At 28.7% G+C, this 11753-nt stretch overlaps 2 protein-coding genes across 2 annotated transcripts in view; one reads left to right on the top strand and one right to left on the bottom strand.

Moving 5' to 3' along the window:
• Window positions 1-11753, bottom strand: part of LOC119681503 (prickle planar cell polarity protein 3-like) — a 137809-nt gene that overhangs the window by 8478 nt on the left and 117578 nt on the right. The window lies entirely within an intron of this gene.
• LOC119673385 (probable serine/threonine-protein kinase DDB_G0275165) lies at window positions 6417-8693 on the top strand. The gene has a single exon (XM_038084649.1). The coding sequence runs from the start codon at window positions 6742-6744 to the stop codon at window positions 8584-8586; it is 1845 nt and encodes a 614-aa protein (XP_037940577.1). The 5' UTR covers window positions 6417-6741; the 3' UTR covers window positions 8587-8693.

Here is an 11753-nt window from a genome sequence, read left to right as displayed (position 1 = left end):
AAAAAAAGATGTCTATAAAATATTTATTTATAAAATGTTATGGTTTTGAAAGAGTTTTCACAAATATAAAAAGGAAATTATTATTTCTGCAAAGGAAATAAAAAATTTTTAAAATATCAATTTATGTGTTTGCATAGCACATGTTTATTAATAGAAATTAAAAAAAAATAGATAGGAGTTGTAGATACATTTAGTGTAAATTTTTTTAAAAATGTTGATGGAGAAAATGAGGAAAAAAAACAAAACTTCTGTATGAGACTTGCACTTATTAAAACCAATTATTAAAACCACATATTAAAACCATTTCTTAAAAATGAATTATGAATATATATATATTTATTATATTAGCTCTTTTCTAAAAAGATCTAATATTCGAAAATCAAATTCCAAAAAAAAGAAAAGATGCGAATTAAGAAAGGTCAAAGGGAAAAAAGGGAAAGAAAAAGTGTTAGGGGAGTTTTACATGTAGCTAAGGGGTAACAATAGATTTTATAAATGAGATCTAAGAATAACAGCCGTAAAGTAGAATAAAAGTAAAAATATTTAAAAAGAAAGAGAACATACTGAAAAGGGTTATTTCTCAGCGCACGCTGGAGGTTATTAAACACCGGGTCAATCGGTGGGATATTAGTTGGTATATTGTAACAGCGAAACAAAAATCTCCACTGATTTAGTTGAGATGATTTGAGTATATCTACATATATTCTACATATATATATGCAGTATATGCATTCGAATAAAGAAGTAATTTGTATTTTAAGTGGCGCTGTAACAATTTTTACCTAGACGTTATTTGAAGATGAGACGTTGATTAGCACAGTAAAATATAGCCCACAAATAACAATTAACATTATTTACATTAAAGAAATAATTTGTTTTTTACTTAAAATATATTAGCGCCACTCAACGAAAAAGTTATTGTTGTCTTACTATTGTTTGAGTAACGAATAAGACTTACTATTACTATTCAACCAAATAAATGCTAAGTTTGTATGATAGTAGTGCCCGTAGGTTCAGCTGTTCTGGCCAAGTGATGATTGGGAAGAATAAACAATATTTGTTTACCATTCATTCGTCGTGGTGTTGCATATTCACCACTGGGTACTGAAATTCAAAGATGAGCAGAGATATTGGTAGGCCACGCTCCTTACTATGAAAAAAGTTATGTCCAAAACAGATAACTTCATTTGGAACCGGCGAAAATTCATTAAAATTTCAAATGGGGCGTTTATCGGCGCATTTTCTTGATACATGTGTTTTTGGAGCACCATGGTTTCAAGCCTTCAGGTGCCCATGCCAAACAATACTGTTACTGTGTGTATGTGAGTATGAGTATCAGTAAATAAAGTAACAGTTAAAAAATTTCACAAAATTTTAGATATCGGTAAAAATAATAGATATCTGGTTTATAATAAAAACAATAAGTGAAATATTCTTTGGTAATATTTATATCCGTTTATATTTTGTATCAATTAAGTTTTTGGATTTTATTTAGTGGAAGAATGAATGAAGTAAAAGATATTTAAATGCACAAATCTAGAATCAATATTATATGATAATCATTCGGTTAAATGAATAGAAGAGAAGAAGATGAATAAATGCTTTGATTTGATCTCACTTGTCATAGGAGTAGAAAGACCCAACAAATTGAGAAACTAAGATCGGGTGTGAACCATGAAAACAAGATTATTAGAAACTAAATTCAATGCAACTACCCTTTGATGTTAATATGTATCTTCATTAAACTGTAATATTATTAATATGAAGTTAATAGCAATGAGAGAAAACTCTAACATAGTTTTAATCTAAAAATTTTATACGTATAAAACATATACGTATAACATATAACATATATTACACCATATATTACTAAATATATATATATTATATATATTATATTATATTATATAATAATATTAATATATATATATATATATATAATAATATAATATTATAATATATATATATATTATATTATATTATATATATATATGTATATATATATCATTATAAATTAAAATTTAATTCTTAAAATTGTTCATATATAGAAGAATACTTTTAAGTTATCATTATTTTTACTATTATTATTTTATACTATTTTTATAATATTACTATTATTATTAAATTGCTATTATTATAATATTACTATTATATTAATATTACTATTATTTATTAAAAATTACAGTTATTATTATTATTACTATTACTATTAATATTACTATTATTATTAATATTGCTATTATTATTAATATTACTATTATTATTTATATTATTATTATAATTATTATTATAATTATATATATGATATACATACAAAAATACATGCATTGATATAAATTGAAAAATAAAATTGCACATATCTTTGGTTGTAATTTTATTACATTATATACTGAGCTTAAAAGTATACTACATTTATTTTATGTACACAATATACTCATATAAAGTGTTTTATGTTACATATTCGACTAAAAACTAATAATACTGCATTATATTGTATTTAAAAAGAAATATTTGTGTGTTTAAATTTTTATTCAGTCACATTTTGCGGTCACCATTTTTTTTGCTACAAAAGTTATCAGCGAATGCAGTGGCGTCAAATCAAAAGCAAAAAATGTAAGAAATATTAATTTCCAAAACCACAAAAATGAAAAAAATTTCTTAATCCAACTGGTATAGACAGAAGTTATTACGTTTTTTGGGGTATTTTATTTAGTAATAAATTCGTAGAAATTTAATTTAAAGTCTGATATACGATCCATTGAGCAAATCAAATACATAAACAAATAATAATGTTTAAGGCATTCAATGCAATTATAGTATGTAATTCTATATACATAATTATGTATATAAAAATATTATACTTACTTAAGATCATTGTAATACTCTATTACTTTCAAAAACAGTAATAGAATAAGGATTCTTTTAAAATAACTTGTACTGAAAATGTTAGCAATTTGAAAATGGGAAACTTTTAATATTACAAACAATTTTTTCCAATACACGGATATCTTAACACCACGTTTCTTCTTTGGACTATGCAGACACACATATACTTAGTAGAATAGAATTGAATTTGCTGACAGATTACCTAGTAGAATATCTTATTTAACATTACGATTTCAGCCAGATTAGGCCTGTCTGCAGCCAAAATGTCTTCTATGCCATAGTCATCTAGCCGTATTATTTTTGACTCTTAGTGTAGTTGGATAATGTTGAGAAAAGAGTTTTGGTCTCTATCTAAAATAAATGAGATAAATATTTATAAATATGAATGAGTACGTCAAGATATTCTGGTCTTCATGATTTGTTAGACTGTGCTCTTGGTAAGGAAGGGGATATTAGGGTAAAGTTTTTGTCCACACCGGACATAAGTACGTCTACAAAACATGTTCTAGTCTCCATACATTTTTGAATGTTAGAAATATTATGTATTTGTGAATATTGTGTGGAAAAAACTCGTATCAATATAGTAATAAATGTGGAAAATTCAAAATTGTGATATGAGTCTCTGTAAAACATGCCTTCTGGTTATGATCATAAAGAACATAAAATTGCTGTGACTATTAGTCATATGGTTGTATGCATAACATGACACTAAGATGTTTTAAACACGACATTAGGTAATATATAGATCCTTCAATATTGTAATTGAAGGATAATTTAGACTAAGATTAATTTAGACTTGGATTAATATATAATATTAATATAATATTAATAATTAATAGATTAATTAATATTATATATATAACATATTACATATGTAATATATGTGTTTTGTAGACGAATTTGTGTCCAAAAACTTTGCCCTAATATCCTCTTCCTTACCGAAAACAAAGTCTGAAAATCATATATAAAGTTATGATTGATGTTATAAATAAAGTTATGTATACTTCTGTAAGCCCTTCTTACCAGGATTACTTTCGAAATTATAAGTCAGGGAAGGAGAAAGATAATATTGCTTATCTGTCTATCTACTATGGCATCTATCTACTATAGACTGATGTAGAACCTGTTTGCAAATAATAGTTTTTTTTTATTGTTGAACCTTTGCATACTCAAATGTTCAAATCTTGGCATTAATAGATTATTTTAAAAAAGCAAAAAAGTCATTACCCGAATATCGTGATATGGCTTTATCTTTTTGCTCACATTTTCGTCGCTGAACACTATGTTAATAAGGATATAATATATAAAAAAAAGTAATGTTCATATGTGTGTGTCACATGTACCATAAGTTCGCACATTGCTGTAATATAAGGTTCAACTTCCACAAGTTTTTTTTTGACATCCCAAATGTATGTATGTATAAAAAGTTTGGGGTTTTTATTAAAATTACTCAATGGTTTCCCGGTCCAGCATAAATATATCTCTATTTAAAATTGTTTACTGATGGCAACCATGCTTTAAACATTTTATGTGGTATTAAAACCTACTTCTGTCGGCCAGCATCTGACATCTACTAATAGTGTTACTTAGAAACTCAAATTCACATCCCGTGGTATAACCTGTATAGACTTCTAAAAATAAATGTAGTAGAGTCTCACAAATTAGAACTCTTAGATATTAGAACCCCCAAAAATTAAAACCGGAATGTGTAATATATTGAATGCTTTTTTTTAAAGCTTCTGGTTTTAATCTTAGAAAGTTTTCTTTCTTTCTCTCATTCTTTAACATAAGTTGTTGGTCAACAAAATACAACTGAAAGCGGGAGATCAGCCTATTGTTATTTCTTCTTTTGGGACTATTAAAAACAGTAATAACTTAATGAAATGGTGCAAATGAAGTGAATGACCATTCTTTAGGCGCTACGTAATGACATAGTTTCTTTTGAAAATTAATTTTAAACAAAAAACTATATCCGAAATAAAGATTTATTGCGAATGTGTAAAAAATTTTAAATAAAAATAATATTTTTATATAAATTTTGTACTTTTTCTAATAAACATTTATTATAAAAATAATATATTTACAATATTTCGGAAATTTTAACTATCCGAAATACAAAGTGGTTATCAATTGTGTGCATCTACAGTGTTGAACTTATTGTACAATTTTTTTTATATTTGTTTTAAATTGTTTTTTTTTGTGAAAATGTTTATTGTTTATAATTAAAAGGAATAACGCCCATTTAAATTTTTTTGTTGTAAAAATTATTCATTTTTTATCTTAGTCGTAATGCATACGGAACCATAGCATCATTAATACGTCTCATACTTATTTTTTAAAAGAGTTCAATGTAAAACGTTTGTTTAAAACTCAATTATTGTTAATTTTTGTTTTTAAAATAAATAAAATTTGCTGAATAATTTATTACAAAAATGGTGAAGAGACAATTGTAAAGATTTTCAACACCTTTTTTGAAACAAAGTGTTAGTGAATGAATTAGAGCCAAAAATAGTATTTGACGATATCGGAAGTTGTTAATAAAATATACAAATAAATACTTTATTTATTAAAACGTAATTTATAATTATTAAAAAAATTATACTAAAAAAAAAAAAAAATATAAATAGTGATAATTAAATAAAACAAAATACTTTAAACAATAAATTAATATATAATACAAAATTGATGTTCGCTGTTTTTTTTTTTTGCAAAAATTTCCTATAAAAATAAATGAAAAACTTAAGATACAAAAAAAAAAATTGTTAATCAAATAAATTAAAAACATGAAAGAGCAGAAACAAAATTTTGTTAACAAAATTGTCTTGTCGTTTCTTTTAAAATTTAATAATAATAATAATGATAATAATAAATCACAATAAACATGGAATTGTGTGTTAAGTTGATGGTTAATATTGTCATTCATTCATCTCAACGCATGGAGCTCTTCTAATACCTGTTCAAAAGCAGCTTACCCAGTAATGTGATCTTTTGTGGTGAATTAGAGCGTCTTAACTATTGTTAAGTCAACACAATTGAACTGAAATGAGTTAACAAAATGCTATGAATACCGACTTTTACGTGGAAATCACACTGTTTTCAACTGTAACTTGTAACTATTTAAGTTAAGATGGAAAATAAAACAGATTTAAATAAAATAAGAATAAAAAGTGTCACATATCTGAAACGTCTTAACATTTAGAGCGACAACTGCCCATTAATGCAAAACGAGAATAGAAGAACGCCTCCACAGACAGCATCTCCATTAGTAGCAGTGCTAAAACAAACTTTCGTATCTTTTTGCTCATACTTGGTGGCACACTATAATTGTGATAATGAAGTTAAGCACTCAAAAATGGTCAAAACAAGCTACAACTGAGTAACACTTGGCCATAATGAAAAAGTGCAAATCAAAATAAAAATGAAATCAGCAATAATCGAGCAAAAGATACAAAAACTGTGCTCTCAAAGCTAGCAACGCTTAAGGCCTTTTGTGGGATATTTTCTAAAGTAATTAAGTTCAAGTTTTGCTAAGTAAGTTTAGTTGCTTGAGAGCAGTCAACGGCTAAACACTTTGATTTTGCTTTGTACGCTTGAATTGTTTTAAATAATAATAAATAATAAAATAAAAAAAGTTCAAAATCTTAAAGTACTAGTGTTCCCCGATTTTTGTCTACAACTCGAAAATAAAAAATTGAAACGAACGTGCATCGCCTCGCCTCGCCTCTAAGAAAAAATTAAATATACATAAATTATAATAATTTAAATTTTTAAACGAAATTAGCTGTGTACTTCGTATACGTAATTAAAAACGTGCTTGAAGAATAGTGATTGTGCAATAGAAATTAAGAAATTATAATGTCATTCTTTCGCAATATACGTTCGACAATAACGCGTAGCAAAAGTTCGTCGCGTGACACTTCGCCAGTGCGTAACTCACGGCCCGGCAGTGTTATTAGTAGTGTAACTGAACGTAGAGACTCGATAGATTCTCGCGCAGAATCCATACTAAATCGCAGTGATACGTTCATATTAAATTCCGATCAGGAAGATAAAAATCACTCAAACACATCGACTTTAGAAAAAAAATCGAAAAAATCAAAAGTTTTAAGTAAATTCAGTACATTTACGAAACGTAAGAAAACGCCAACTCCAGAACAAACGAGCATGGAACATCATCCCAGTGACAATGCTACAAATACTTACTACAAATGGAAAACTGAAGGAAGCTCGAATATAGATTATGATTCCCTAACAGATCCATTTAATTTTCTCTATGAGCAACAATCAAGTCTTAAGTCTCTACAAAATGGCAACATAGAACCGGCCGTGCAAAGGAGTAATAATAGCAATAACAATAATAGCACCTTCGATTCGTCCACTTATAGAAAGAGTAAAATGCCATTACATTTAAAAGAACAATTGGAGCAGTTGAAAACACAGACAAGTACAGACTTAGATGAAACTGAGGAAAATGAAAGTGATAAATACAAAACTGTCACTTTAAATACTTTTCGTAAATCATTTCGGGATAAATTTTTGCAACAACAAAAGGACGCTCCATATAATCCCGCCTGGTTTGTTAAAGTTGAATCACCTGCACCGACAGTAAATAAAACTGATAAGGCCGACGATTCAGTTAAACAAAGACGTGAATCAAAAGAAAATCGTCCTGACTTTTTTGAGTTTGAAAATGAAAACTATCGTCCACAATCACGTTCACCAGTACGCGATCGCAGAACGCAACATGCATCCCGCTCTAGCACACGTTCACCTGTAAAAAGAAATGAAACATTCCGTGTTGAGCGTAACAATGAAAAAGTTCCAACAACAACAACGACTACAACAACAACAACTGCACCTTCAATACGTATTGAAATAAAAAATTCTATAGCACCAAATATGCCTGGACGAATTGTACCAGTTGGGGTAGCCAAACCCATGCCGTCGCAATATAATACAACACAATATAAACAACAGCACAAAAATGTTATAACAACGCCTACTCCAATGACAACAACAACAAATATTAGCCACATAAGCCACAAAAATGCACCTTTAAAAACTTGGCTTAAACCGCAAACAGTTTCGCCCAGTCGAAATTCAAATGTGACCCATAGCTCTGGACGATTTCAAACGCTGGTGCAAATGCGTAACGATGCTAATACTTCAAGACAATACTCCCCGCATACTACACGTAACGGTGCATTGTCAACACGTATACAGCTTGGCGGTACAACAGCAGCAGCAACAACAACAACAACAGCAGCGCCGAAACTTTATACAAGCGCCACAACAACACGTTATATGCCGCACATCAGCTCCACCGCAGTTGGAAACTATGAACTGCATAAAAGCCATTTAACACCGACGCTGCAAGCAGTGCATAAAACACAGAAGCCTAGTCCAGTGCAATTTTCACATAAACCAAAACATACCACCTACTTTGGAGATACACATTTACCGCAAACAATGGTAAATAGTGCGCATTACAGTGGCACCTGCGCATTTGGTAGCGCTGCTAAGATCTCGCAAACTCAAGCGCTACCACAGACACGTACGACAGCAGTAAATCGTACCGCTGGCAGCTATTTAAGACATTACCAACCATTGCAACAGACATCACAACAACACCAACAACAACGAGTTATTGTACCACTGCAGAGGCGTTCTCGTTCGCCGATCAAAATGCCATGGAGATAGATCAATCGCATGTGGGCGTAGGTAGCTGACGCAGAACGGATTACGAAATATTTTTGTTGAAAATTAAATAACAATTGTTAAATTATTCTAAAAATATATATATGTAACTATAATTACATTTTTTTATTTACATGCACTATTATATACAGGGTGATACATTATGCTTTGCAAAAGTTTGATTGTGGAAAAAACTGTGGGTGTTATAACATTGAAAATTAAAAAAAAAAATATGAAAAACTAATATTTAAAAAAAATTTGGTAGAAATTTTCAAGAAAAAAATGTTGAGTTTGCCAATCATATTGCAGTCAATAATATTAAAAGAAAGAATAAAATAGATAAAGAAAGATCTTTACAATTAAGTATCATCATCTCTTAGTAATTTTAATATCCAACAAAGAGAAAGAAAATAAAAAAAGTGTAATATTAGACTTGAAAGTGTAGCGGGTATGGTAAGGCATACACTGTTATCATATTTGCTATAACTAAGCAGGGTTGTGAATTGTATAAAATTTTAAAGTAATTCGGTTCAGTGGTTAGATATTTTAAAACATTGTTCGGCTCAAAAAATATTTCATCCAATATTCGGCTTAGGTTCAGAATTACTAAAGCTAAAAGTTCGATTCGTGGTTTAGTAGAATTACACTAAAAGATCCGGCTCATTACAGCTGGTTTTTAAAACCGGTTTATCGGATTACTGCTGATAGTTTCTTACAATGTAGTGTAGAAGTAGTACAGTACATAAAATGTAGGTGCTTGTCTCTTGTGTTTTTTCGGAAGTTTTCCTATCTAAATATACTTGATATTTAATCTACTGTCTACAAGTAACGTTAAAAATTGCACCCTTTATGTTGCAATATGTTACTTATTACAAATTTAAAACATATTTCAAATTGATTGTCTCGAAATATACCTTTTTTTCAACAGATCGGTATCTGTGTGATTAATTTAAAGTTATTTTGAATCTATCATTGAAGTATAGTTTTGTTTCATTATCGCTACTCTCGTTCGTCGTGTCGTATGCCAAGCTATTATAAAGGACATCAAACCGTCGTACCAGCAACTTCATCAATGCTCAAAATAATTTATACAACCATCCCTGTGGTTTTATTTTATCGTACTTTGGTACTTGACTCTGATATAATATATAAAACTTATTTAAAAATTTCTCTTTCTGCGTTTCAAAAAACTGACTCTAACATAAACCGGCTCTTCACTTTGGACCCGAGTTCACACCACTTCTTAAGTGGGTAATAGCCTCAAGTCACATTCATAGTAATGACATGTGTTGCAAAAACGTTTGTATCCCCTTCGAAACGCCGCAGATGTTGGTGATATAGTTGAAATTGAATTGTGACATAGTTTTTCAAAATTAAAGACGATACAAAATATTACAATTAGGTCTAATGAATACCTAAAGCTTCTGCAAAATCCTTAACAGTCACTCGACAATTTTCCATAACCTTATCAAATGCTGACACGATAATTTTTAGTGTTCATATCGTTTTTGGATGTCCTTGACATAGATCGGTCTTAATGCCTGTTTAACCATTTTTTAAAGAATTATCCCTCTTACAAAGCATTCATTTTGAAGGAGCAAACGGAGCAGATAGCAATTTTTGTCTATTGTTGAAAAATACACTAGTATGCCAAATTCAAATAGCTTAAAAAATAAAACATTCCAGTATCAAAATGAAGTTTTGGTTATATTCTTGTGAAAGAAATAGTATTAAGTGAAGTCGATGTATTAGTTTTATCATTAACGAATAGATGGCGCTCCGAGAGCTTATTAAGCTAGAAAGTATAGATGCCGTAGAATTTTTTAATGCAATAATGTATTCTAAAATTATTATTTAAATATACAATAAATATTTTTATCAGCAGTGCTTTACTATACATACTAATTAAAAAAAGTATATGTACAAATAAAGTTTTAGCTTAAAATTTCATTAATTAAAAAATAAATTTTGTTGTTTATACATCTACGGCAACTCTCAGTGTCTTAACTTAAATATAGTCAAATCTAAAATAGTCTAGTAACTAATGTTGAAATGCTTAAATGGGCCTTAATTTATGCGGCTAGCAGCGTCGCCATTGGCAGAATGTTGCACGGTCAACGGTATAATTAAATTTAATTAAATATTTTATTGATCATACAATTATCAGATTTCAAAACCACATAATGACTTCTATGAGAGTTACTGTAATGTCCAACAAACTAATGATAAGAGCTGGCATTGACATAGTGTGTACGATGAGTAGATGGGAAAAATAACAAATAAGAGGTATTAAAAAATTTTTAATGAATTTTTTGCTAAATTTCTGTTTTGAACATTAAACTCTGTGAAAGTAATTAAAGTACAGCACAGAATCTAATTAAATATAAATTATTTGCAATATTAAATCAGTTACTAGGAAATTATCTAAAACCACCTGCAAGCATTTAGATTAACTGACTCACGACTGCTATGTACTAATACAAAGTGCATTCAATTAATTTCATAAGCAGTTTTTATAAGTAATTATTTAATTATTAATTATAATTTACAATGTATTTATGAATTGTAGATATTTTATTCAAGTATATCGGTGTGTGTGTATATAAAACATTTTTTCATATTTTTTTTTAGCTCGAAAATAGTTTACATTCTCGAATGCAGCTTTTAAATAGAGAATGCCTGTCTTAAGGAAATAGTATTTCCTGCTTCCCTAATAACCGTCTCTTATATATGTATATATACGTAAGAGACAAGTTTATAATGCATATCCGTACTGTGGAAAAATACACTATGAAAAAATGTTTTACGTACTCATACTCTCTACATATGTATATGGTATGCTTTGTTGAGTGCATTTCCATTAAATTTTATATTCTGATATTATTTTTTACCATTTCATACATAATGACATGCTCTAACTGTGTATCTAGTACATCAAGGATATTTCATTTAAATCAAATTTGAAAGTATTATTTGTGCATAAAGTGATGCATTTGATACAAGAAAAGTCTGCAGATGTGTTGTTTTCTATATTTTATTGTATAAAATGGGATGAAAACTAAAGCAAATAATGCACTTTAACATTTTATTATTGCAATCATAAAATCATGCAATGCGCTATAATGTGTCTTAAGAGGCATAAAAAAATCACTTATCAAAAGATTTTTTTT

This window comes from Teleopsis dalmanni, chromosome 1 (genome assembly GCF_002237135.1).
Source record: "Teleopsis dalmanni isolate 2A chromosome 1, ASM223713v2, whole genome shotgun sequence".
NCBI lineage: Eukaryota > Metazoa > Arthropoda > Insecta > Diptera > Diopsidae > Teleopsis > Teleopsis dalmanni.
The sequence above is the reverse complement of the archived record's forward strand: the minus strand, read 5'-3'. Positions and strand labels throughout refer to the sequence as shown.